The sequence below is a fragment of the Anoplopoma fimbria genome, chromosome 13 (assembly GCF_027596085.1).
Source record: "Anoplopoma fimbria isolate UVic2021 breed Golden Eagle Sablefish chromosome 13, Afim_UVic_2022, whole genome shotgun sequence".
Lineage (NCBI taxonomy): Eukaryota > Metazoa > Chordata > Actinopteri > Perciformes > Anoplopomatidae > Anoplopoma > Anoplopoma fimbria.
In genome coordinates this window covers 22,354,728-22,378,962 of record NC_072461.1, presented here as the reverse complement: position 1 = coordinate 22,378,962, position 24,235 = coordinate 22,354,728, and the positions used below count along the sequence as shown (strand labels likewise).

The 24,235-nt window shown below is 40.0% G+C and overlaps 4 protein-coding genes across 5 annotated transcripts; 1 reads left to right on the top strand and 3 right to left on the bottom strand.

Moving 5' to 3' along the window:
• Nucleotides 1–659: 659 nt before the first annotated feature.
• On the bottom strand, nucleotides 660–2,216 carry LOC129101875 (gamma-crystallin M2-like). The gene is made up of 3 exons (XM_054611827.1): nucleotides 1,981–2,216; nucleotides 1,045–1,287; nucleotides 660–938 (listed from the first exon to the last, which is right to left on the bottom strand). Exons 1-3 carry the CDS (start codon nucleotides 2,011–2,013, stop codon nucleotides 660–662), a joined length of 555 nt encoding a protein of 184 aa, XP_054467802.1. The 5' UTR covers nucleotides 2,014–2,216.
• Nucleotides 2,217–6,547: 4,331 nt separating this feature from the next.
• On the bottom strand, nucleotides 6,548–7,584 carry LOC129101874 (gamma-crystallin M2-like). Its single transcript, XM_054611826.1, has 3 exons — nucleotides 7,520–7,584; nucleotides 6,933–7,175; nucleotides 6,548–6,826 (listed from the first exon to the last, which is right to left on the bottom strand). Exons 1-3 carry the CDS (start codon nucleotides 7,550–7,552, stop codon nucleotides 6,548–6,550), a joined length of 555 nt encoding a protein of 184 aa, XP_054467801.1. The 5' UTR covers nucleotides 7,553–7,584.
• Nucleotides 7,585–10,427: 2,843 nt separating this feature from the next.
• Nucleotides 10,428–16,003, top strand: inpp5e (inositol polyphosphate-5-phosphatase E). Of its 2 annotated transcripts, none has more exons than XM_054611427.1 (11): nucleotides 10,428–10,495; nucleotides 10,980–11,858; nucleotides 12,530–12,653; nucleotides 12,752–12,858; nucleotides 12,946–13,070; nucleotides 13,260–13,379; nucleotides 13,465–13,572; nucleotides 14,126–14,287; nucleotides 14,432–14,547; nucleotides 14,715–14,851; nucleotides 15,148–16,003. In XM_054611427.1, exons 2-11 carry the CDS (start codon nucleotides 11,047–11,049, stop codon nucleotides 15,278–15,280), a joined length of 1,944 nt encoding a protein of 647 aa, XP_054467402.1. In that variant the 5' UTR covers nucleotides 10,428–10,495; nucleotides 10,980–11,046; the 3' UTR covers nucleotides 15,281–16,003. The 2 variants fall into 2 exon arrangements, with proteins under 2 accessions (XP_054467402.1, XP_054467403.1); XM_054611428.1 differs by lacking the exon at nucleotides 10,428–10,495 and adding an exon at nucleotides 10,849–10,902.
• A 721-nt stretch (nucleotides 16,004–16,724) lies between these two features.
• pmpca (peptidase, mitochondrial processing subunit alpha) lies at nucleotides 16,725–23,651 on the bottom strand. Its single transcript, XM_054611429.1, has 13 exons — nucleotides 23,579–23,651; nucleotides 21,676–21,878; nucleotides 21,498–21,577; nucleotides 21,325–21,407; nucleotides 21,110–21,204; nucleotides 20,640–20,740; nucleotides 19,609–19,872; nucleotides 18,979–19,071; nucleotides 18,766–18,884; nucleotides 18,091–18,181; nucleotides 17,735–17,797; nucleotides 17,461–17,605; nucleotides 16,725–17,371 (listed from the first exon to the last, which is right to left on the bottom strand). Exons 1-13 carry the CDS (start codon nucleotides 23,623–23,625, stop codon nucleotides 17,202–17,204), a joined length of 1,554 nt encoding a protein of 517 aa, XP_054467404.1. The 5' UTR covers nucleotides 23,626–23,651; the 3' UTR covers nucleotides 16,725–17,201.
• Between the last annotated feature and the right edge of the window lie 584 nt (nucleotides 23,652–24,235).

The window sequence follows — 24,235 nt, the reverse complement described above, 5'->3', positions numbered from 1 at the left end:
TGTGCTGGATGTTGTCACGGCTGGCTGCAGTCTTTCATCCAGCCCACTACTGGAGCGCCTGAGGCCTGCAACGTGTGCTTGCTGGCTGCAGATGCTATCATGTGTGATTAGTAAAGCGTTGTTTGTTGGCACATGCTCTCTCTCTCTCTCTCTCTCTGTCTGATAGCAGTTACACTCGTAACAGCTGCCCTGAGGAGTAAAACCCCTGCACCTGCCTCTGTTTCTGCAAACAGATGAAAAAAAAAAAAAAAAACTGCTTGTGTGAGCAGGAGGGAAATATGGGATGTAAATGGGGCAATTTGCACAGTTGAGATCAAGTTGTCAAGGTGCATTGAGGCAATCAAACTAGAGGAGAAAAATGACACCGCCCTTATTAGACATGTAAGATCAGCGGGGTCGGGGGGGACGAGACCCAGAGGATCACTGATGCAAATGTGTGTGAAATGAGGCAGGAGATTGTTGTGGATTACCCGCAGCATGTCGGAGCAAAACATCACCTCTGGGGAGGATTCAACCGCTGTGACTAACTGACTGACTCACTGGTTAAACTGATAAACTGCTGGACGGGACATCTTTTGTCCAGTCCAGCAGGCTAAATCTGAAGACTTGAACACACCAGAAGTTTAAGTTAAGACAGTTTTATTCAGTGCTTAGAGAGTCTAGTAGCAGGAGTCGGTGATGCGCTTCATGCTCATGAACCTCATGCCGCTTCCGCCCATGTTCATGAAGTTCCTGTACTCGCCGGGTCTGGCGTACATCATCCTGCCTCTGTACTGGGGCTGCTCGTACATCAGCCAGTGGCCCTCCATCACGTTGCAGGACATGCAGTTGGACATGCGGAAACGGTCCATGACGTTGTCACAGTCGTCCATCAGCTCGGACATCTGGCCTCCGAAGTTCTCCCTCTCGTAGATCTTCATCCTGTAGGATCCTCTGTGCTGTGATGCAGAAGACCATTGGGTTTAACTCAGAACATTTTCAAAAAGAATTGTATTTTTCTAGAGATGTCATCTACATTAAATCTAGCCATGTGCAAGATCCTACCATGGGGATCATGCGGCAGGACCTGATGGAGTCGCTCATGCCCATCATGCTCATGTAGTCGGCGTACTCGCCCCTCCTCATGAAGTACTGGTTGCCCATGTAGTTGGTGCGCTCGTACACCATGAAGCAGCCTCTCTCCACCCTGAGGGATTGGCACCTGCTCAGGTAGGAGGACATGTCGGGGCAGTCGCTCATGCACTCATAAGAGCGGCCCTGGAAGTTCCTCTCCTCGTAGAAGATAATCTGAGGGAGAAGGAAAGTGTTGGGTTAGCACATGTGAGGTAAATAGTACAGGTTTCATGTGTTTAAACTGCACGTTTATTAATGTTTTTAAGGGGGAAATGGGGAAAAAAACTTGTATTTTACTACTAGGTTTACTTTAAAGTGAAGTTTTAAACCTGCAAAAGCTCTTTTTTGGCCACTTGGTGAATGTAAGTCCAATATTTACTCTTATTGTAGTTCTGTTTATGGTTTTTACCACCTTTTGAGGGGTATATATTCAGCTTTGAACCTGCTAAATCATCCATGTGTTTATCAGCTGGTTGCTAACTTTCTCTGTCTGCCCTCTAGTGCGAAGCAGGTGGCGTTTTTATAGCTTTTTCAAGGAAAACAGCTGCCTGCTGTGGCCAAAAATGACACTGTAAGAGCTGTAAGGTGAAAAAAACAGTAAAATCAAAGGCCCAAATGAAACAAAAACAATGAGCTCAAAGAGCCTTTAAAGCTTCGTATAGCTGAGGGGAGAGTTGGAGAGTTAATTCTCCACATTACACATTTTAATGTGATTCAATATTGCTAAAAAACAAAACATGAATTATAGCAGCTATCCCTTACAAAAACGCTATATGGCTCAATGTGTTTAAAAGCCATAAGGGCCATTTGTAGTTTAGCTGTTCAGTTCTGAAAATGAAAACATAAAAACTAACAGAAAGAGCTTACCTTGCTCATCATGTTCATTCCAGTGGAAGTCATTTTTCTGGTCAGTTTGTTGCTGCTGCTGTTGCTGCTGCTGCTGATGGTTCTGCTGTTGCTCTTGCACTGAACTGTAACTCTACCTGGTTTAACCCTTAGCTTTTATACCTGACGCACAGACCGGCCCTTTTGTCTAAACCCCCTGAGCCAGCAACAGAGCCATAGAAATGCACAGAATATGGAGCTGAAACATTGTCATTAGTTTTGTGGGTATTTGGTCATTACACTGACAAAAATGTTGACCAGTCAGGGATCCTGCCACACTTAATGACAATCCATTCATCCATTTTTTCCCTTTCTCTCAAAGTACATACTTAGAAATAGACAAATAAACAAAAAAACAAGGACAACAAAGAAGAAGAAATGTAAGCATGAACATTTAACTACTGTGTACACATAAATATAAATGCAAAAGTATATATATATATATATATATATATATATATATAAAAATATAAAAACAAAAAAAACAATGACAATGACAATGAAATAATAATAGTAGTGCAATGATCCAGAGTGTAAGGATGCTTGAATAAATATGGAAAGGTTGTCACAGGATACTTTATGTACATGAGGCAGGTGGAATATGTATACATTTTATTTGGAATATATAGGAACCGGATTATTGCTCACGGATTTATTGATGCTTGAAGTTGAAGTTTTCATTGTACATGAGAACAACTTCTTTTATAGAACTACAAAAGATCCCTCATCTATTTTGCAGCATCAACTATTAACTCTCATTCTTCACAACAAGAGAAAGCCCTGGGTGCATCATTGGAAAAATCATTTAAGCTTTTTCATCTCCAGATTTGCTCGTGCTATGCAGAGTGATTTTTCTGGGTCTCCACTGGCCGAGATCAGGGGGGGGGGAATGGAAACCTGCCAAAAAAGTGGGAGCTCTGCTTTTGAGAATCCTGCCTCGAGGTTAAAAGACGATGAACTATAGCAGTCTTTGATCTGCGTTCATATATCCAGGCAGAATAACGATGGCTCCTTTGACCGGAGCTAATGATGTCTGTGGTGCTTTAGCATACTGCAGGGGGGGGATTTGTAGCCACACGGGTACCTTTAATGAGTTTTATTTGTTTTGTTTTATCCCCCTCCACCTCCTACTCACCTCAGTACACAGAGTAATGAAGAGGGAGGGGCGGTGCGGGTTCAAGAATCGGCCTTTCTCTACACCTACATGGGGCTAATTATCCAACCCTCACGAGGATCATCTCACAGCTAAAAGGAAAAGAGGTTTCCCCTCCTTTCTCGACACATAATTCTATATTAACCTCCTTCGTTAGTACAAATTGGAGCGTGTCTGGATGAGTCTAATATCACTTGGCATTTTGATGCTAGCTATTCCCATCCACAGGACTCATACAAGCAGGCTGCTTTACTGATGGATATGAAAGAACACGAGGTAGAAGCTCAAGAAATGAATGGATCATGAGCAAACATAATGCAAAAGACCAGAGAGATAGGTATGAATAGAGGGTTGGTAGATAAATCCTTAGACAATCAATGATATACTTTCTATACTGTCAGGAACTAGAGTATACTTTTTTTTAAAACTTGGGTAATCTTCGAACTTTTGTGTTACTGCTGCGCTAAACTAAAATACAGTTTCAGAATCTTTCCAGGGCTCAGCATTACACTTTAATCCATCTGTCCCACTTTTATTTTTTGAGTAATTTTCACACTCTCAGAAGTCTATAATCACTGGCACAGACTTTGCCTGGAAAGTGTGGCCTCTCTCAGCATCGGTCACACAATACGCTCACTATCTCTCCCTCTCTGTCAGGACGGCAGGTCCCAGTCCATCTCCTCCTCATTAGGCATATGTCTCATTTTCCATTTCAGACAGGAGATAGCATAGAAGTGCACACAAAAGCACTATTTTCAGGCCCTGCTGCTCATCTCGTCTGAAAGTCTAATGAGAGCGGATCAAATATAACTGACACCGAGGGGAGACAAAGGGAGACGTAGCCCTGGGTGAAAGACGAGGCGAGGTAGAACAATGGACCTAAATGTGCCGTCGCTGCGGCGGTATGAAGCAGGACCAGTGAATGCAGATGATTCTGTAATGAGGGATTAAGTGGTGGATTATGGGTCTTTATTAAGATGTTTCTGATCCTCATTAGGCTGAATCTCGTATCAGGGCATCGATTCCCCGCTCGCTCGCTGGATTGGCCGTTCTCTGGAGGAAGAAGAGAGGAAAGAGAAAGAAAGAAAGAGTGAGAAAGAAAGATTCAGGCTTGTGCTTCTTTAATCCTCCTCTGAGGCGTGTAACAAAAACCTAATCTGGAGATAGGCAGTGATTCATACATATATCTTTTGTATGCTTTTATCTTTTTAATAAAAGTTTAATTAAAGTATATCTTGACTTTGAAACATAAAGAGAAGCTGAGGTTGATAGGAATGTCATTAGATGTGTAGGTATTTTGGCGTAAATTATAAAGAATAGATGATGGTGCGGGATGGAAAAAGTCCTGCCATCAATAATTCATTCTGGGGGGGGGGGGGGGGCATGAATGTGTGTACCAAATTTCTAGACAAATCATCCAAAAGTTGAGCAATTTTGCAATGTTTTGTGGCAATCCATCAAGTAAATATTGACATTTCACTGATTCACTTTGCAGATTTTCAACCAGCTATGTATTGTTGCATTGTGGGTGGTTTGTGCAAATTAGAGATGTTTGGCTTCCCTCCGTGTTACCAGCCCCCAGAGCTCCACGCTCATTTTCCAGCCAGGGTCCACCTTGTGACGCAAAACACCGTACTTTTGCCAACGGGTGATGTGAACATCTTTCATTTAAACAAACAACCCACATGCAACGAGACAAGGCCAGTTAAAAATCTGGTTTTCCCTTTAAAGTGACTTTTTTTTTTTACATGCTGATGGTTCTGTATAAAAATGAAAGAGATTTCAATTCATCCTGCAGGGAGCATGAATGTGTGCTCTAAATTTAATAGCAATCTGTCATATTGTTGTTGTGTCGCTCAAAACCACAAATGTCAACCTGCTGGTGACACCAGAGGTGAAGTCAATAGACCACCGAAGTCAGAAAGATTCATCCTCAGGGCACTATTAATGTGTTTTCATGGTGTCATATCAATACATCCAATAGTCGTTGACAAACTGATATACAGATCTGATATTGTCATCCATAGAGCTAAGCCACTAGCATAGCCAAAACTTATTTTGAAAAAAAACCCTGACATTTTACCTCAACAATTCTTTTCAATTGCATATTTTTATCATCATGTGTGCATAAAATGTAACTTCAGTGAAAAATTACCAGACTCTGGTTGTGTGTTTACCTGTGTGACTGCTGTGGTATTGTCTTCTAATAGGAACAAGACCGGAGGAAACACACAGTCAAGCAGAAACAAACCCAGACGCTCCAAATACAATATTTACATCTCATAACAACTCAGAACAGGACTGAAGCCAAATTGGAGCAGTGCGAGTATAAATCAGAGAGTCTCAGCTGTTTATGTGACAATGTCAAAGTTTACTATGACAGACTGTATAGACACAACGGTTTGAATTCCGCTCAGACTCAGACTAAACTTTCCTCCAGCTCAGTTCCACGATTTCAGCTGACACAAGCCTTATTCTGTAACAAGTAGGGCAGCAGTATGCATCACCACCTCTCAGCTGCAAATCAAAAGGCTGCACAGGCGGTGAACAGCTCCGTCGCACGGAACTCATGGAGATCTACCTTCACACTTCTGACACTTCCTCTAAATGTACAATCCTTGTTTTTAATCCATCAGGTCAAAGAAGAAGATCGTATTCTACTTACAGTTAGACAGGCCGGCAAAATGACTGGAGCACTTTCTGAAGAACTAACACGGACATAGCAACTATGCAACACAGAGATTTCAATGAACAGACTAGGAGAGTGTGAAAAAGGAATGTAGGCTGACAAGGGAAAGTGGGAGCAGGTGTGTAGGTGGGAGGGGATGTCAGGTGAACAGGGCTGGCAAGAAAGTCTGCCGGCATCCAGTGGATGGTTTGAGGATTGCAGGTCTTGGGAGTGAGAGGAGAGTTCATGGGCTGGACCAAAAGCCTGGTCCAGGCCCCAAAGCCTGACACCAACCAACCTGACTGGACTTTAGTCAGTAAATAGGTCAGAAATATTCAAGGCTGGCAAAACATATCATGCTTTAAAGGCTATAAGAAGAATTTCTAAGTGCTAATTAGATAATTTTAGATTGTGCAGGTTTTTGTTTTCAAATCCACAATCCAGCACTTGTATATGCCAAAAGATTGGAGATAGTGAAGTTGTTGATTATAATGTGAGTGGGAAATAAGGCCAAGAAGAAAATTATTTTAAGGAAAATAAGAATGTTTGTGAATCTTTGTCTATAACCATTCTATTTAGGATTCCCCTGTGATTTACCGCCATCAATAAAAGTCTGGCCATCTCTGATTAAACTTAAACTGTGAAGTATGAGTACTCAGAATAAAAAAAAATGACTTGAACACACCAGCAGTTTAAGTTAAGACAGTTTTATTCAGTGCTTAGAGAGTCTAGTAGCAGGAGTCGGTGATGCGCTTCATGCTCATGAACCTCATGCCGCTTCCGCCCATGTTCATGAAGTTCCTGTACTCGCCGGGTCTGGCGTACATCATCCTGCCTCTGTACTGGGGCTGCTCGTACATCAGCCAGTGGCCCTCCATCACGTTGCAGGACATGCAGTTGGACATGCGGAAACGGTCCATGACGTTGTCACAGTCGTCCATCAGCTCGGACATCTGGCCTCCGAAGTTCTCCCTCTCGTAGATCTTCATCCTGTAGGATCCTCTGTGCTGTGATGCAGAAGACCATTGGGTTTAACTCAGAACATTTTCAAAAAGAATTGTATTTTTCTAGAGATGTCATCTACAGTAAATCTAGTCATGTGCAAGATCCTACCATGGGGATCATGCGGCAGGACCTGATGGAGTCGCTCATGCCCATCATGCTCATGTAGTCGGCGTACTCGCCCCTCCTCATGAAGTACTGGTTGCCCATGTAGTTGGTGCGCTCGTACACCATGAAGCAGCCTCTCTCCACCCTGAGGGATTGGCACCTGCTCAGGTAGGAGGACATGTCGGGGCAGTCGCTCATGCACTCATAAGAGCGGCCCTGGAAGTTCCTCTCCTCGTAGAAGATAATCTGAGGGAGAAGGAAAGTGTTGGGTTAGCACATGTGAGGTTCTGTTTATGGTTTTTACCACGTTTATTAATGTTTTTGAAATGGGGGTATTTTATATATTCAAAGCAGGTAAGTCCAATATTTACTCTTATTGTAGTTCTGTTTATGGTTTTTACCACCTTTTGAGGGGTATATATTCAAAGCAGGTGGCGTTTTTATAGCTAAAAAACAAAACATGAATTATAGCAGCTATCCCTCACAAAAACGCTATATGGCTCAATGTGTTTAAAAGCCATAAGGGCCATTTGTAGTTTAGCTGTTCAGTTCTGAAAATGAAAACATAAAAACTAACAGAAAGAGCTTACCTTGCTCATCATGTTCATTCCAGTGGAAGTCATTTTGCTGGTCAGTTTGTTGCTGCTGCTGTTGCTGCTGCTGCTGATGGTTCTGCTGTTGCTCTTGCACTGAACTGTAACTCTACCTGGTTTAACCCTTAGCTTTTATACCTGATGCACAGACCGGCCCTTTTGTCTAAACCCCCTGAGCCAGCAACAGAGCCATAGAAATGCACAGAATATGGAGGGATTGTCCACATTTCCAGCGGCTGGCGGGCTCAGAAATCCTTTCAGCCGTCACAGAAAAGGTCAAAAGGGTTAACAATCGCAGGTCACACCTTGACATTACGCTGTTATGTCAGCGAGAACATACTTTTTCTCCTATCACATAGTGTGTAATTTGCAGAGTCACTGAATTTAGCTCGTAGTGGTGCAAATGGAAAGTTTTTGTATGTTCACTTTTGTAAGTTCCATGAAACCTCCATGTGATTGAACTACATGTAAATACACTACTAATAATAACTCTCTGAAAGTTAAAAATGTCAAAAAGAGTATCACATTATTAACATAAAGAAACATTGTGTGAGTGATTTTGACGTTGATTGTATTATATTGATAGTCAGTAACAAGGTGACATTTAAAAATGTAAAAAAAACACAACTGAAAATGTATGTATTGAAGCAAATGGTTGTGTTGGATCTTGAAAGGGAAATAAAAAATAAGTTATAATGTCTTTTAAATAAAATACGTTTTTAATCATGCTGCTTGGGTCACATTACATTGGTAAATACTTTTTCTTAAACATCATAAAGATTCTTGTTAGGTTAACTTTTGTCACGTTAAGGTTTCACCTTTACCAATATGCTTTTTAAAACACTGAAATGGATGAATTGCAGAATATATTATTTGATATAATGATTTAAGTTTGAGGATGATGATTTTTCGGGTAGGATTTTCTAGTTATTGTCACATCCCAAAGAAATATTTTGATAATGCAGAAATGTGTCCATTGTAAAAAGCACTTAAAAAGCACTCTGTATTCTACCAATATAAAACATTTAATGACAAAACAGATATCAGGAATATGTGAGGTGATTTTTTTAAATGTTAAACTTTTGAATACAGTGGGTGTATCAGACCCTATAAAAACGTTTTTTTACAGTTTAGAGATACCTTTTGCTTATTGTAGTAGTCAACATTGCTCAACACTTTCAGTTTTATCTTTATATTTTTGTGGCTTAAATACATGTTTTTAATGGTAAGTACACTATTACCTCTCACCTGAAGGATGATATGTTTATCTATTGATCTAGGAAGCCAGACCTCTTAAGATAATAAGCATAAGCCAAATGCTGTATAATGAAATTGAAAAACTCTAGATATGATATCCAACAACACATTTACTTTCAAAATGTTGGTATATAACTTCTTCATTTAACAAAACATTAGAATTTGACTTTTTCTTTAATTTTCTCAAACAGGGAGGCAGTAATAATATCAATTCATCCTCCACCCTCTACATGTCATATAGTTTTGTTTCATGTTTTTTTATGTGTTTTTTTCTTTTGAAGCAAAATGTACTAAAAACTACATTTTGTTGAAAGACCCTGTTGTACAATGACAATAAATAACCTTGTAACTTAAGAGACTAGCTTGAGGCAAGAGACATGGGTCAAGACAGACATACTCTTTGATAAGCTGGAAATGTGTGGATGAGAATTTCACAAATGTTATCAGAAGAATCAATGTCTCAATAGTAAGTTAAGCACATTGTCCTGTTAATTTTTTAACATAACAATCATTATAACCTCATATTCACAATAGTTTATTAGACATTGCCAATACAATAGATTTTTATACAGTAATCACATAGTGATCAAGGATTTACATGCACAAGAAAAAACAAAGCAAAACAACAAAGTCAATCAAATTTTAAAGGTCAATGTAATGCAATATGTTATGTAATATGCTGAACACCTGTTTCTCCTCTGCTAATGCAAAAAATATATATATATATACAGTACCAGTCAAAAGTTTGGACACACCTTCTCATTCAATGGTTTTCCTCTATTTTTATTTTTATTTTTTTCTACATTGTAGATTAATATTGAAGACATCCAACATATGAAGGAACACATATGGAATTATGTGGTAAACAAACAAATGCTCAACAAACCAGAATATGTTTTGTATTTTAGATTCTTCAAAGTAGTTGAATGAGAAGGTGTGTCCAAACTTTTGACTGGTACTGTATATTCAAACTTACATGCCAGGGGGAGAGAAGGAAAGACAGAAACAAAATAATACAAAATGAAAATAGAAAAACATAAATAAATAATATACAAAAAAAGACACTAAGACACAAATCCTGATTGTATAATTACAAATATATATCGAGGGCAATGCATGACATCTTTGTTTTTATAGCTTTTTTGTTGTGACAGTAGTTGATGGTTTTTAAATATAATTCAAACTCTTTGTAAAAAACACAAAAAATAGGCCTTTGGCTTGTACATTTACGTACAGTACCAGTCAAAAGTTTGGACACACCTTCTCATTCAATGGTTTTTCTTTCTTTTTCTTTATTTTTATCTTTATTTTCTTTCTTTCTTTCTTTCTTTCTTTCTTTCTTTCTTTCTTTCTTTCTTTCTTTCTTTCTTTCTACATTGTAGATTAATATTGAAGACATCCAAACTATGAAGGAACACATATGGAATTATGTGGTAAACAAACAAATGCTCAACAAACCAGAATATGTTTTATATTTTAGATTCTTCAAAGTAGTTGAATGAGAAGGTGTGTCCAAACTTTTGACTGCTACTGTATGTATATAACGATAATCATGTAGTTCCACCTCCCACCAGAGGGGGCGCTGTGACCTCCGCTCCGCTCTCCGTCATGACTCTCTTGTCTTGGCAACAAAATCTGTTGACAAACGTTGCTAAGGAAGTAGTTAACTGAGCTACTCTTAAGTTAGCCTCTCTGGGTGCCAAACAGTAAACAGAGGTAACTTTATTACAACTACATAACAATGAAATAACAACTCACACGAGACTGAAAAACTACAAACATTAACGGTTTATTAATACGACCTTTTAAAACGTTAGCTTCACACGTTAGCTTAGCTAGCATTCTATAGCTACACATGTTACAGCTAGTTAGCTTCACTGGCTACTGTAGGCTAGGCGGGTTAGCTGAAGTTAGCATTGTTAGCTTAGCTTATATGTCAATGCTACTTGTTGTCTGGGTGTTGGGCTAGTTTGCAGACATTATGGAGCTTTTGTTAAGAGAGGGAATTGGATAAAACTCAGTCTTTGACTCTAGCTAATTTAGAGCTAAGGCTAACGTTAGCATTATTAGCTAGCTGTAACTAATAATGCACCTTTACTGACTGTTTGCACTGACTTCAATTGGTAATACAGCAGACCTCCCTTGTGTTGTTAAGCTGGCCAACATTTCATTGAATCATTTTCTCTCCTGTGTGTTTCAGGTGTTTGTGAATTCAGCAATGAGCTCCACCCACCTTCACCAAAGCTGCTCCCAGACATGACAAGAGGATGACTGAGAATGGAGAGCCCAGCCCAGTCCTCAAGTCCCGCGAAGCTCCTGCTAAAGGAGATTCAAGTGGCAATGAAAGCAGGGCGCTCAAGACCTCCTTAGTAGATCCCAAACCCAGCAAGGAGGAGCCCAGCGATGCCCTTAAAGTCACTGCTAGAAAGGCAGAGGGGGAGATCAGCCCGTACCAGCCTCGGCCACCCTCACTGCCCAGGCTGTCAAAGTCCAGCAGAAGTGTCTCGGTGGAGGAGGCTGTGAGAAACAGGAGGTTGAGAAACAGCCAGGAGAGTCTGAGTGACCCCGTTGAGACCGGCTCCTCCACGGACTCGCTTAAAGAGGACCAAACGGCCCCAGCTCCAGGTGGGTTCGTTCTCAGCGATGACGTACCCATCAGGACAGACCAGGACTCCAATGCGAGACCCCTCTCTGCTGCTGCGGCAGGATCCCCAGTCTTCCGGGACAGAGGTAGCAGTCTCTCCGAGTATGAGAGGAGGCCCCACAGTCAGCAGAGCGACCCCACGGACCAGCAAGCGAGGCCCACCAAGGTGCGTCTGTCTCCCGTGCAGCCCACGGGGACGCTGCCTGCTCTGGGAGAGAGCTTTGCGTCAGCCACTTTAAGGGCGGCTAATAGGATTGACAGGGATTGTCTGGATTACGCCGTGTTGGCCAGAGAGAAACTCGGGGAGAGACTCCACAGGAACTTGAGCGACAGCCGGCTTCTGGACAACATGGGGTCGGATAGCACCTCTGTCAACTCCATGAAGTCCACCTACAGCGTGCTCAGCCCCATCAGACCACAGGATGTGAGGAACAGGTACAGTAAGCAATGGAATACCATGACCATGTAGGTGATATCATCCCCAGGCTGGATGTGAAGGCTCTCTTGGAAGGCTTACTTTTTCAGGTGTCAGAGAGAAGGCTTTTAAAGAGCGCTCTGTTTCAAGGGTCCCTAAGATCCTATACCGTGTCAGTCTGAGCTCTGACCAGGCTTCAACTGCCTTAGCCTTATAACAAAAGAAAACCGCTCAAAAGAAAGTTACTACACACAGACACATCACAAGAATCAGGTAGAGTGTCTTATATATGTATTGATTGTGCCTTCCGATTGGAGCTGATTAGCAGTGTGCATCTGGAGCTCCGTTCACCATCAGGAGTGAGTGTTGAAGCAACTCCGACAGACTTGTAAATTTGTCCTGCTCCAGACATCTTCACATCTTAAAGAAAATATGTGAAGGTGGCAGAAAGGAGGGGGATTAACATAAGATTAGAGGAGATGCTTGTTCAGTACAGTCTTTGTCAGCAGGAGTGGCAAAAAATGGGTCTCAATACGCAGTCGGTACCCAGTAGGGTTCAGTATTTTTACACTTTAAATTATTGACCTAACATCTGAGACAACAGCATGATTGTTTTCCTACACTGCATCCTGCAAGGCAAGTTGGCTGCTCCAAGAAGTGTTAACGTTCCTTTCCGATGTGTATCTCCCAGGAGCTTTCTGGAGGGCAGCGTGCTGGGAAGCGGTGCCTTGCTCGGGGCAGAGGAACTGGACCGCCACTTCCCCGACAGGAGAGTGAGCATCTACGTAGCCACTTGGAACATGCAGGGAGAGAAGGTAGCAGGAAATCATGACTCTGCGGCATCTCACAGACCAAGAACCATTTAAAGTTCAGGCTATAAACTGAGGTGTAACCAAGTTTGTTTCACTTTCAGGGGCTTCCAGGTAACTTGGATGATCTCCTCCTTCCAACAGTTCCAACAGACTCTGAATTTGCACAAGACTTTTATATTATTGGGGTCCAGGAGGGCTGTCCAGACAGGTGTGTTATGTTTTGTTTGATTCGAATCATCATCACAGAATTAAAGTGAGTTATTATAATTGTTGTTGACGGTCCATGTGTGTGCAGAAGGGAGTGGGAGACCCGTCTCCAGGAGACTCTGGGGCCGTACTACGTCATGCTGTATGCAGCTTCACATGGTGTTTTGTATTTAACTGTATTTGTCAGAAGAGACCTCATCTGGTTCTGTTCAGGTAATAAACTCGCTCTCTGCTTATATTATGTGTGGGTAGTGTAGATTATTGGAAGATGATTGAAATATTAATGATTTTCTGGTTACACATTTTGTTAGTTTTTAGTTCGTCTTTGTGTTTGAGTCTATCTGAGTACACTTTTAAGGTTTTGAGACTGACCACAACATTTTGTGCTGTTGACTCACGCAGAGGTGGAGCATGCCACGGTCACAACCAGGATCATCTCTCAGATCAAGACCAAAGGGGCCGTGGGAATCGCCTTTACCTTTTTTGGCACTTCCTTCCTCTTCATCACATCCCATTTTACCTGTGAGTAGAAGGCTGCAGACTGAAGCAATGACTTTTTATACCAAGGCAGTCTTCCATGTTTTATCATTTCTGTTTCTGCTTCAAGCTGGAGATGCCAAAGTTTACGAGAGAGTACTTGATTACAACAAGATCATCGAGGCTCTAGCTCTTCCCAAAGGCCTTCCAGACACCAACCCATATCGCTCCACAGCATGTAAGACTCCTTTATCTTGTATGAAAGACGGGAAAAATCAAAACAACTAGGACGGAGTTGTTTCTTCTCCCAGAGTTCATCAACATGATCAAACTCTAACAGATTAACCCGCTACAGTCAGCCTCATGTTCTGGGTTAAAATTTCATTAACATTCTGGAAATGGGATGAATTATATTTTACATATTCAAGCCATTTCCAAAAGACAAATGTGACTTAAACAAGGTATTCCTTCAATTAATTCTCGGCAGTTCACAAATTATGTATCTCTTCCTATTTGCAAATGTTCCCATTTTTAAAAAGCAGTTAGAACTTTATTAAAAATATGTTAAGAAGTTTGATTTGAACAAATTACAAATTGCTACCTCTTTTTCCCAGAAAGGTTTTTAGCTGTAGCAATCATAATCCATTCTTGGTTTTGGCTTTGATCCTGGTATTGACTGCAGAAAAGAATGTATTGCTATTCATGTACAGTACTTAGTTTAAAGCCTTGGTGTTGTTAAGAATAATGTCTAGTAGTCTTTGATGATCACAGGATGTCATTTTTAATTGTAGCTGACGTCACCACAAGATTCGACCAGGTCTTCTGGTTTGGAGACTTTAACTTTCGGCTGTGTAAAGACCGGGTCGACGTGGAGGCCATCATGAGCCGCACGGTGGGCGGCGAGATGGGCCCTCTGTTGGAGCATGACCAGCTCTCCAAGGAAATGAAGGATGGTATGCTTGAATGTCGGAGGCTCAATCTCTGTGAAAACATTTCAAAAAGTTACTTTTTTTTTTTTTTTTTTTTTTTTTTTTATAGAAGTAGGTCGTTGTGTTTGATTGATTCTCACCGTGTGAATCTGCTTGTTTTCCCTGCAGGTTCAATCTTTAAAGGTTTCCAAGAGGCACCAATACACTTCCTCCCCACATACAAGTTTGACGCCGGCTGCGATATCTACGACACTACTTCTAAACAGAGAACGCCTTCATACACAGTAAGAAGAAAAAAGAAAATAAAGCCACCAAAATAAGCCAAACATTTGATCGAAAGGCACTCTTATAAACCTTTTAATGGCTCTGATTTAAATCTGAACCGGCCAGGGCGGTTATTCTACATATTGTGGCTCTCAGCAGGCTTAAACCTCTCTGTGCCTGTTCACAGGACAGGATCTTGTTCAGGAGCAGACAGGCCGATGACATAAAAGTGGTCAAGTACACCAGCTGCTCCAGCATCAAGACCTCGGACCATCGGCCCGTCGTCAGCGTCTTCCAGGTCAAACTCAGGCCAGGCAGAGACAAGTGAGTCCTGATGCCATTCATTTTTTCCCTAATACAGTTAGAAAGTGAACTGACTCAGCAGCTGGCAATGTTCTGTTTTTGTTAGAGTTTATAAATAACAGTTTGTCAAACTTCTTGCAAATTTGTTGTGGTCATTTTTCAAATGCTAGGTGGTAAGAATCTCCATCTTTTAACCTTTCTGGATTTTTATTTGGCTACATATTTCAGTCCTGAATTTAAAATGAGTCTTGTCTTTATTATAACTTCATAAGTCAGGTGTGCATTGTTTGTTTGTTTGTTTGTGTGTTTGTGTTTAGTATTCCACTGGGTGCCGGACAGTTTGACAGAGGCTTGTACTTGGAAGGCATCAGGAGGAGGATCACCAGAGAGCTGAAGAGGAGGGAGGCCATGAAGAACCATGGTAGCAGCAGCATCTGCACCATCTCCTAAACCCCTTAAAACAAACTCTCCAGACCGGAGTGGACTGAACCGTGCCAGAAACTGGAATGTAAAACCAGACGGAGCGGAAGAAAAATGGAACAAAAGGAAACCAGAGTTGTCTTAAACTACACGGAGCCCAGAGCTGGTCGTGGTAACTGAGCAGAGTGCGCCCTCTGGTGGGCATTGTTGGGAACTGTCCGTGTGTGTGTCTGTTCTTGAGGGCAGGGACCTCGAGGTCAGACACACACAGAGAGGTTTGCAGACACAGCAGCAGTCTGGCCTTTTATTTAGTCAGCCCCCTCTCCTCAAACATGAGTGAGACTGAGCGGGGGGGGTTACTCTTTACTCTTCAGTCACATGATCCAGTGTGAACTGATCTAACCTTAAAGGCTCCGTAACTGCATTCATTCTGTATTTTTTTTGTTTCCAAAGCATTGTGAACCACAATGGTATGTTTTTTTTCTGTCAAATGCCTTGTGAATTTGTCATCAAATATAAACCTAAAAAAATAATACAAACATAATTGCATTTTGGTGACACGTGCAACTTTTAAATGTGATTTAGGCATCTGGCATTGGTCAATTATAACTTGAATTTTGTTCTGTTTGTTTACTTCATTGTGTTGTAGGAGAGATCAGATATATGACTGAAGAAGGGATGGCATTGAATAACACTACAGTTGTTACATGCTTCTGTTGAATTTCAGGGAGATCAAATGTATTTCACAGCTTATATTTAACTTTATTTCGCAGGAACTCACTTCTTATAAAAAAGATAATTTATACTGTTAACGCCTGTCACTACTTTTTCTCTTTTTGGGCCAAGTGATCCTTTACAACAGACTGTAACTCAATGCCTTACCTTTCATCTTAACTGTACATGTACTGTATGTAAGTTACCGTATTAATGAACTCACATTCCCAGCATGAACATCAGTCTGCTCTAAAAAAGTGCCTGTGAGTGTTGTTTCATATCCTTAAGACATTTTAACTTTATCTGCATATTTTTATAAGTCACCCTGATGTAACATCACAAAATAAAAGTTTTAAAAACACACTCGTTTGTCGGCTGAATTTTGTCCAAAAACAAAATATTCCTTCATTTTATCCCGTTAATATATATAGACATTTCTTTAATTAGCAGGGGCCATCTACACAACCACAAAAATACAAAAAAAATAACAGATTTCACTTTAGATTTGAGTCTCTTTACACTTACTGAGACATGATGACATAAACCATGATTTCAGTGTGAAGGACAAACTGTACAGTTGTTAAGTTTGTCACATTTATCCCCAAAATTTCCAAGGATTCCTTTATTAATCCGTTAACCATCACTTTGTGTGGATTTCTTGTGTTTGTGAAGAAAGAGACTATGAAGTGCTTTTGTATCCCTAGTAAGATTTTCTATTTTTTTTATCCATCCACTCTGGAAAAAGAGAAGGCTGGAGGTGCAGCTCTATGATTTTTTTATTTTTTTAGAGAGCTGAGTGTTTGCAAGCTTAGAAAAACAATAAAGCTCAATTAAAAACAGTGTCGACACTGCTTGTTAGCTGCTTCCTTCTCTTGCGTCTATGCTACTTTACCTTTACGTTGTCATTCATTCATAGACTCGAACATTAACAGGTTGGTATTGGGGGTTTTCAAAATTACCCCAGTAAATAATGAAATATGGCTTTCCTGCTCACAATCAATAAATACAGATACTCCAACTGTATGTAAACGAAGGTTACTGTGGAGTAAAATGTAACTTTTCTTTAAAATTCCCACTCTTAGAGGTTTGGTAAAGAGTTGAGGTATTAGTCCCCTCCCAGAGTGAGCTGCATCAAGTTCTGTGGTGGGAGGGAACACTAGTGTAATCTGTAATCTTCCAGTCCAGTTTATTTACAGTGACGTTTGCCAGCGATGACCTGCTCGATGGCGCCGGGGGTCTACCGGAAGAGGCGGTACATGCGGGGCAGACGTCCGTCCTTGCTGGACAGAGCGGCCTGGATGTGTTCGTACGACGGCAGCTCCGTCAGGTCTCCCAGAGCTGCTACTGCGGGCTTACTGCGCAGCATCTTGGTGGTTACTCTCTTAATGTCGCTGGATGTCACGCTGCCTAGAAATGATTAGTTGACAAGTCATAAAAATGAATATACAAGGAGGGTGAAATAAGACTTGTTATTATAAATTCTGTTCAGCACTCACTTATTAGATCACATAGTTCGTGAGGCAGCTTTCTCTTTCCTGTAGAGAGAACCTGGCGACCAACGTCTTCAAAAATGACCGGCCTCGACTCGAGGTTCATCATCAACATGGACTTGAGCTGAGTCTTGGCTCTCTCCAGCTCCATCTGGATATATATATGGGGTGGAGATGAGAAAAAATGCTGCTAGAACGGTACAGCTTTATTGTTTCTATAATTAATAATCAATATTGCTTGAGTTGTGGTGGAATGCCTTGATAGTGAAACAGCCATTACCTCTCCTGCGCTGCCTGCCATCTGAATGAACTCTCTGGTTATTATCTCCACCATTTCTCGCACCTGAGGACGAATGTATGTAATGATTAGAACATGAACATCACAAAAGACCACATAAAGAAACATTAACAACAGAAAGCCATGTGCCAATTTTGAAAACAAATCTTCATTTTGTAAAAAATAAATAAATAAAATAAAAAAAAATAAAAAAAATAAATAAAATAAATAAAATAAATAAAATAAATAAAATAAATAAAATAAATAAAATAAATAAAATAAATAAAATAAATAAATACTATTTGGATGCAAAGGTACAATAAATCATTTGAACCCTGCTGTGATGAGTCTGTACCAACCTGTCTGGGATCAGCACTGGCATGGATGCACAGCAGACCACTGTCCTCATAGCTATGATGGTAGGAGGTGGCATTGTACATCCAATGATGCCTACAACAGACAATCAGAACCATAAGACAATTAGTGAAATTGACAGGTGTTATTAGGCGTTACAGTCGACGAGTCTAAAAGTAGGAAAAGGCTCAGAAAACAGTCAAAATTGAGCATATAATCTATAAGGTTAAACATTTACCGAAAAAATATTAAGCATATTATAAAAGCCATTTGAAATCGTTTATCACATTTTTCAATAACCAAAACCATATTTTAAATGCGGCTGAAAGCAATATTCATCTGCTACAGTCCTCTGATAAGAGTATGCCTCATGAACCCGGTGTGTGGTGTAATAGTTGATTAAACGACAGTGTGGACTGTGGTCGAAGAAGAGTCATGGTTTGGTATTGTTTAGCCTGTAGACTGTATATAAGAAGTGGACGTAGTCATTGTGGCATCACACATCGGTTTGTGGACATTTTGAAGACTTAAGTTTGGCATTTTCACAGTCGCTATCTTGGTTTATGGCCTTGGTCTGATGGCAACTAGCGAGTGTAGCAACGTTTAATCAACTAGTCGTGCGCATCCCTCTTTATAATTATCCAAAACAGATGCTAAATTGAGGTTTGTGAGACGCTCACCTGTTGAGCACGTTCAAGTACAGGCGGGTGAACATGCCTTTCCCAGGTCCTCCTGCAGAAAAGGAGCCTCCTCCACCCATCATCATGTTGAGCACCGCGAATGGGATGAAGTCGTCCTCCTGTGAAGAGAAAATATATATTTTTTTTAATTTTGGGGCTTGTAGCTAAAATGTATCCTGATGATTCGAGACTCCAGGTATCGTAAACACCCACCAGGAAGGAGCAGCTCTCCAGGCCGATCATGATGTGGGTGAGCTCTGGGATGGGGGTGGGGCCAAGGCTCACATCTGACATATCCTTCTCCATCTAACAGAATAAAAGAAGATGTTATTATCCTTCTAGACTAACTTCAGCAACCTTCATATCAGTGTTCCCCCTTTTAATTCTGAAATGTTCCCAATGAATACTTTTTTCCCCCTAAAAAAAAATACTGTGAAGTTACTGCTGTTTCACATCTAACATCATTCCTCAGCCAAGAGCTTTTTTCTATTTAGTGAAATATCAAATAAGCAGAAAATAAAACAGATGCCAAAAATAGGTTTCTTATTTCTAACTGCATACAAACTAATTTGCGAAGCTACAGAAGAAAATTTGAGGAGGTTACTTTATAAAATATTTCTTGTGAAACGGGATTTCTGTTTACCGTCTAAATGCATTACACACTTCTATGGTTGTCGTCCTGTTTAAGTGAGCACCATGATACTGTAATCGTGAAACTGCAACACGTGTTCTTTTCGTCTTTCACAACTGGAAAATCTGCCAGATAAATGCTCCCTGAAGTCAACACATCGGACCCTATCAGGTACAAACATAACTTGTAAAAAATAAAAAACAATAAATCACCTTGACGATGCCACCAGTGTACTGTGCAACAGAGAGGTCCACGTTGGGCACCGCGGTGGTTCCCCACACCGGCTTCGCATTCAGCAGGTATTTTCTGGCACATTCAACCAGCTGCTCGTGCTCGATGCCCACGCCGGCCAGCACCATCCGCTCGGGACAGTAGTAGTTACGCAGGTAGTTGTGAAGCGCGTTCCTGTCTATCTTGTCAACGTTGTCTGCAGGACAAAAGCGAGGCAGACCGACCGTGTTGCCTCGATATGCGGCCTGGAAACAAACAATGAACAATACAATGGGTTGTTAGACCGGAGGAGCTTTTTCATAGTTCTAGGAACCGCCGTTTTTATTGTTTCAACAACGCAAGCACTAGGAACGATCGTTGCTCTTAGAACGCTCTTTTTTGGCTCCTATTTCAGAGTAGGTCCTCTCCCAGCACAAGAGGAGCCATGAGTGACAGAAGTGTACGGCGAGTGGTCAAACACATGAGCCAACAGGCAACCACCATTTTGAAATATCTGTAAGCCATGTTTACAGACAACATAAAACACAGTTTGTTATTCAAAAAATCCAGGTTTTAGTTTTTCTTGCCTTCCAGGGTTGAGGGTTGATCAGAATGCAAATAATGACTAAGAGTTATCTACAGTGATTGGATAGCTGAAATTGGGCTTAAATTTTAAAATTTTAGTAAATTATACAGAAAAAAATACCATTGTTTTTCTGGTGAAAGCTTGAAAAATGTAACATACGGTTGCTGTTCTTTGTTTCATATTATTATGAAATCTTTCCAACCAAAAAAGTAGTGCCGATAATATAAAGCCTGAGTTTCTGATAACGTCAGTATTTTGATATTTAACATACTAAAATATTAGGCAAGTAATCAGAAAGTGTACTACATGATTAACTGATTAATCTCAGAACTAACCTATTATTTAAAATGTAAATAACAGCATTGATGCTTAAAGGTTTGGGGTAAATGGGTTCGCTGTCTCATAGGATGCTGGTGTTTGAGGGTTTAAACAAATGATGTGACTCACAGCATGGATCATCTCAGTGAGTAAAGGTTCCGGGTCTGGCCTCATGTTTAGATCTTCCAACTCAAAGCGAACTGCCATTCTGGTCATCTCGATCTCATCATCTACACGTAGACAAACAGACAATGTCAGACAGGCAGGGGAGACACACAGACACACAGGCCGGTGATTTGGAAGTTAAGTTAAGTTAAGTTAAGTTAAGTTAAGTTAAGTTAAGTTAAGTTAAGTTAGAACTACATTTATCACAAATCAAATTATTTTGCAAGAGTTTGATCAAAGATTACAACAGAAGAATAACAAAAAGTAATGTGTAAGCAATGTGAAAAAAAGCAAAAAAAGCAATTTATAAATAAATAAAGTAAAAATTCAACTTAAATAAAAAAAATATTAAATTACAACAAAAGATTCAATTAAAAGTGTCAAAATATAAAGTGTAATACTAACACCAATAACAGTGTTTAGAGTGGACTTACCCAGCAGGCGAGGCTGTAGAACAGCATCAGAGAGAAGACTGACCACCGTGTCCAGACCCTTCACTTCAGCAGACACTGCATACATGGTGGTATCCCTGCACATCAAAACCAATGATGCATCACACATAGCACAGCTGTATTTGCATATTCTCCAACAGAAGAAACATTTTCTTTTTTTAACACCGAGACAGACATTGTGCTGAAAGACTACATACCTTGATGTTTGGCAGTCACATATCCCTCCGTGTTTTTCCAACGTGAGGAGAATTTCATCTTTACTCCCGTACTGAGCTGTGGACTAAAGATTTTTTAAAAATGTCAGCATCATTTCACTTGCCTCAACAACGTTGACTTTTTCCATTTGTGGTCTTCACTGTGTTTTACTTACAGAAAAGGCGAGTTTCTCTACGAAGTGTGCTATCCCACTCGGGTACTTTGCTTCATGTCTGGATCCAGAATTTACTAAAACTATAATTAAGAAAGAAAACAAAAACATTTTATCCACTTCAGCCAAATCCCAGATACAAGTGGGTATTAAGATTTTGCATAGAATTGCTGTAACTTACTTCCAACTGTGCAGAATTGTCCAAACTTGTTTTGGGAAGCGACTTTGAGTCCATTTTCTAGAGTAGTGATCTTGGTCTCATATTTTTCCTGACCGTCCGCAGATGCGAACACTGGCTTGGGGATCCCAGGCAGCGCCTCAGAGAGGGAGATATTTGGGTATCGTCCGCCACTGCTGTATTTTCTGTAAGCTGCGATCCCAAACCTTTGAGAAAAACAAAGCAATGTTTCATTAATTCATTTTAAGCAATGTTAGGACAGTTGTGAAAACAGTGTTTAAATCCATAACTTGAGTAAAGGTAGCTAAACGGCAAAGTTTTGTTTCCTCAGGATGTTTTTTAGCTGAGGTGGTAAGCAACCATCAACCAAATACAGCTCTTCTAATGATCAGTTCTGCTACTAGACCATGGTCTAAAAAATGACCAAACCTTAAACATTTAAGGTCTGCTGTTTGAAACAATGCCTCCGGTCTTTGTCCCTAAACTTTCATTCATTCATTGTTTCATTCTGGATTTCCCCTCCATAAAATAAAAGAAGAATTGCTGGTGGAATGGAACTGGAATTTACCTTTAACTTGTCAGCCGTCTGTACTTTCTATATTGTCTCGATTGTTAAGTTATGCTATGCATTGGAGTCAAACATGTAACATGAAAGGAATAAAATCTGTAGAAATGACACTTAGTCAGCAGTTGATAAGATTCACCTAGCTAAAACTATTGCATCATTAATACGACAGTCCTGCAATAAATCATACCCACATACAGGTTACAATGTAACAGTGCTGTTGAATCCTATTGTTATACTGAAGGGTGTTTCTACATATTTAGTCCACACTCCTTGGTAGAAAAAATGTATCAAATAAATGGGGCGAACATTATTATAGACACACATCTCAGTTGTAGTTAAACACAACCTTCAAACAGAACGGTTTCAACAAAAACATTATGACCTTCACAATGGACAGCAGAGATCAAATATTTAAAAAGTACAAAAAAGGATAAATATTTTAAAAAGGTAAAAAACAATATTTATAATATTATTTTAATAATATTATAATAAATATAATAATAATAATAATATTTTTTGTCTCCAATGCATTTCTATAATTATACAAATGCATTGGAGACCAACAAAAACTGATTGATGCAAAATCAATATAACATAGCACTTATTGTATTCGTATTATTTTGTTCTGCACTGTACTTTTGCTCTGGTTTATGCTTTAAGATGCTTGTTTAAGAAAGGAGATGCACTTATGACTTCTGGTGACTAGTAGTTCTCTTGAATACCTATGTTGAATACACTTATTGTAAGTCGCTTTGGATAAAAGCGTCTGCTAAATGACTGTAATGTAATGTAATGTAACATATTAACATAATATTGTGTAATATATTGATGATAAAGCATGGCTAATGAGATATATATATTATAAAGTTAAATGTAGTAACACAGTATAACAAAAGGTAACAGTACAGTTATTTAATTAATAATAATAATAATAATAATAATAATAATAATAATAATGGATTTTATTTATATAGCACACTTTAAAATACAAGGAAATCTCTAAAAACAAATACAAAATAAAATTAATTTAATCATAATTAAATCTAAGAATATATATTTACTCTGCTGACCAGGTAAAGACTCTGACAACAAACATTTAGTCTCCAAAAACCCCTGTTGGCTTTATTTACTCATGATGCAACATCAGCCATCCTGACACGGCTAACACTTAGCATCGAGCTAACGCGGTGAGGAGGACGTGGAGACGTCATCACGCTGCAGATGTCAGGGAGAGACGTGACACCGACAACACTGAATGCACCGTGGAGGTTGTTTCCCTGTTTCTAACTCAAGTCTGGCGCTGATTTAAAAGCATTCATTTATTTAAAGCAAATCTACCTTTGAACACGACTCCAGGTTCTACACCTCGACATGTGGGTCGCCATCTTGGATCCTCTGTGACCAGCCAGTAACCCGGATGATGATGACAGTTTTCTGAAGCACTTCCACACACACACACACACACACACACACACACACACACACACACACATACAGACTACCCATACCCTTACTGACTGTAAACCACAAACAACTATATTCATTTATTGTTTTAATACCTTACATAGTACTTTAAAGTGTATTTTTAAACAATTAAATTCTACCTTCATCAAGCATTACATTACATTACATTACAGTTGTCATGTAAATATTACATTCATATGTATAAATGCACACATACAAATATCAAACACAGTATATTTTGTTTATGCTTTCACATCACATTATCACCGTGCTCATTGCGGTAAATGTTATGAGTTCTCTTAGAAGGTTAAATACTCCGAACAGGGCGTTCTAGTGCCTGATCGTACGATGGAAAAGGAACAGAGACACATACAGAAAGAATGCGCCTTAGCTGCAGCGAAACCAGATAACAGAAACCCAGTTTCGACTAACTGATAAGGCCCTCAGAAAGTCTAAACCAAGAGCCGCCTTCCATTCTTAGGGACCTATCATATTCAACTCATAAAGTCTATATAACATGCTGCGCACACT

Bases quoted from the DNA above. Each gene is read 5' to 3' on its own strand.
- LOC129101875 (XM_054611827.1), bottom strand. From the start codon at position 2,013: ATGACTTCCACTGGAATGAACATGATGAGCAAG. The intron at 1,288-1,980 runs GTAAGCTCTTTC...CTTCTCCCTCAG, and splicing joins GAATGAACATGATGAGCAAG to ATTATCTTCTACGAGGAGAG. The intron at 939-1,044 runs GTAGGATCTTGC...TCTGCATCACAG, and splicing joins CCTGCCGCATGATCCCCATG to CACAGAGGATCCTACAGGAT.
- LOC129101874 (XM_054611826.1), bottom strand. From the start codon at position 7,552: ATGACTTCCACTGGAATGAACATGATGAGCAAG. The intron at 7,176-7,519 runs GTAAGCTCTTTC...CTTCTCCCTCAG, and splicing joins GAATGAACATGATGAGCAAG to ATTATCTTCTACGAGGAGAG. The intron at 6,827-6,932 runs GTAGGATCTTGC...TCTGCATCACAG, and splicing joins CCTGCCGCATGATCCCCATG to CACAGAGGATCCTACAGGAT.
- inpp5e (XM_054611427.1), top strand. From the start codon at position 11,047: ATGACTGAGAATGGAGAGCCCAGCCCAGTCCTCAAGTCCCGCGAAGCT. The intron at 12,859-12,945 runs GTGTGTTATGTT...ATGTGTGTGCAG, and splicing joins CAGGAGGGCTGTCCAGACAG to AAGGGAGTGGGAGACCCGTC. The intron at 13,573-14,125 runs GTAAGACTCCTT...TTTTAATTGTAG, and splicing joins CCCATATCGCTCCACAGCAT to CTGACGTCACCACAAGATTC.
- pmpca (XM_054611429.1), bottom strand. From the start codon at position 23,625: ATGGCGACCCACATGTCGAGGTGTAGAACCTGGAGTCGTGTTCAAAG. The intron at 18,885-18,978 runs GTGGGTGTTTAC...TTCTCTTCACAG, and splicing joins TGGAGAGCTGCTCCTTCCTG to GAGGACGACTTCATCCCATT. The intron at 17,606-17,734 runs GTAATGGCTGTT...ATATATATCCAG, and splicing joins TGGCAGGCAGCGCAGGAGAG to ATGGAGCTGGAGAGAGCCAA.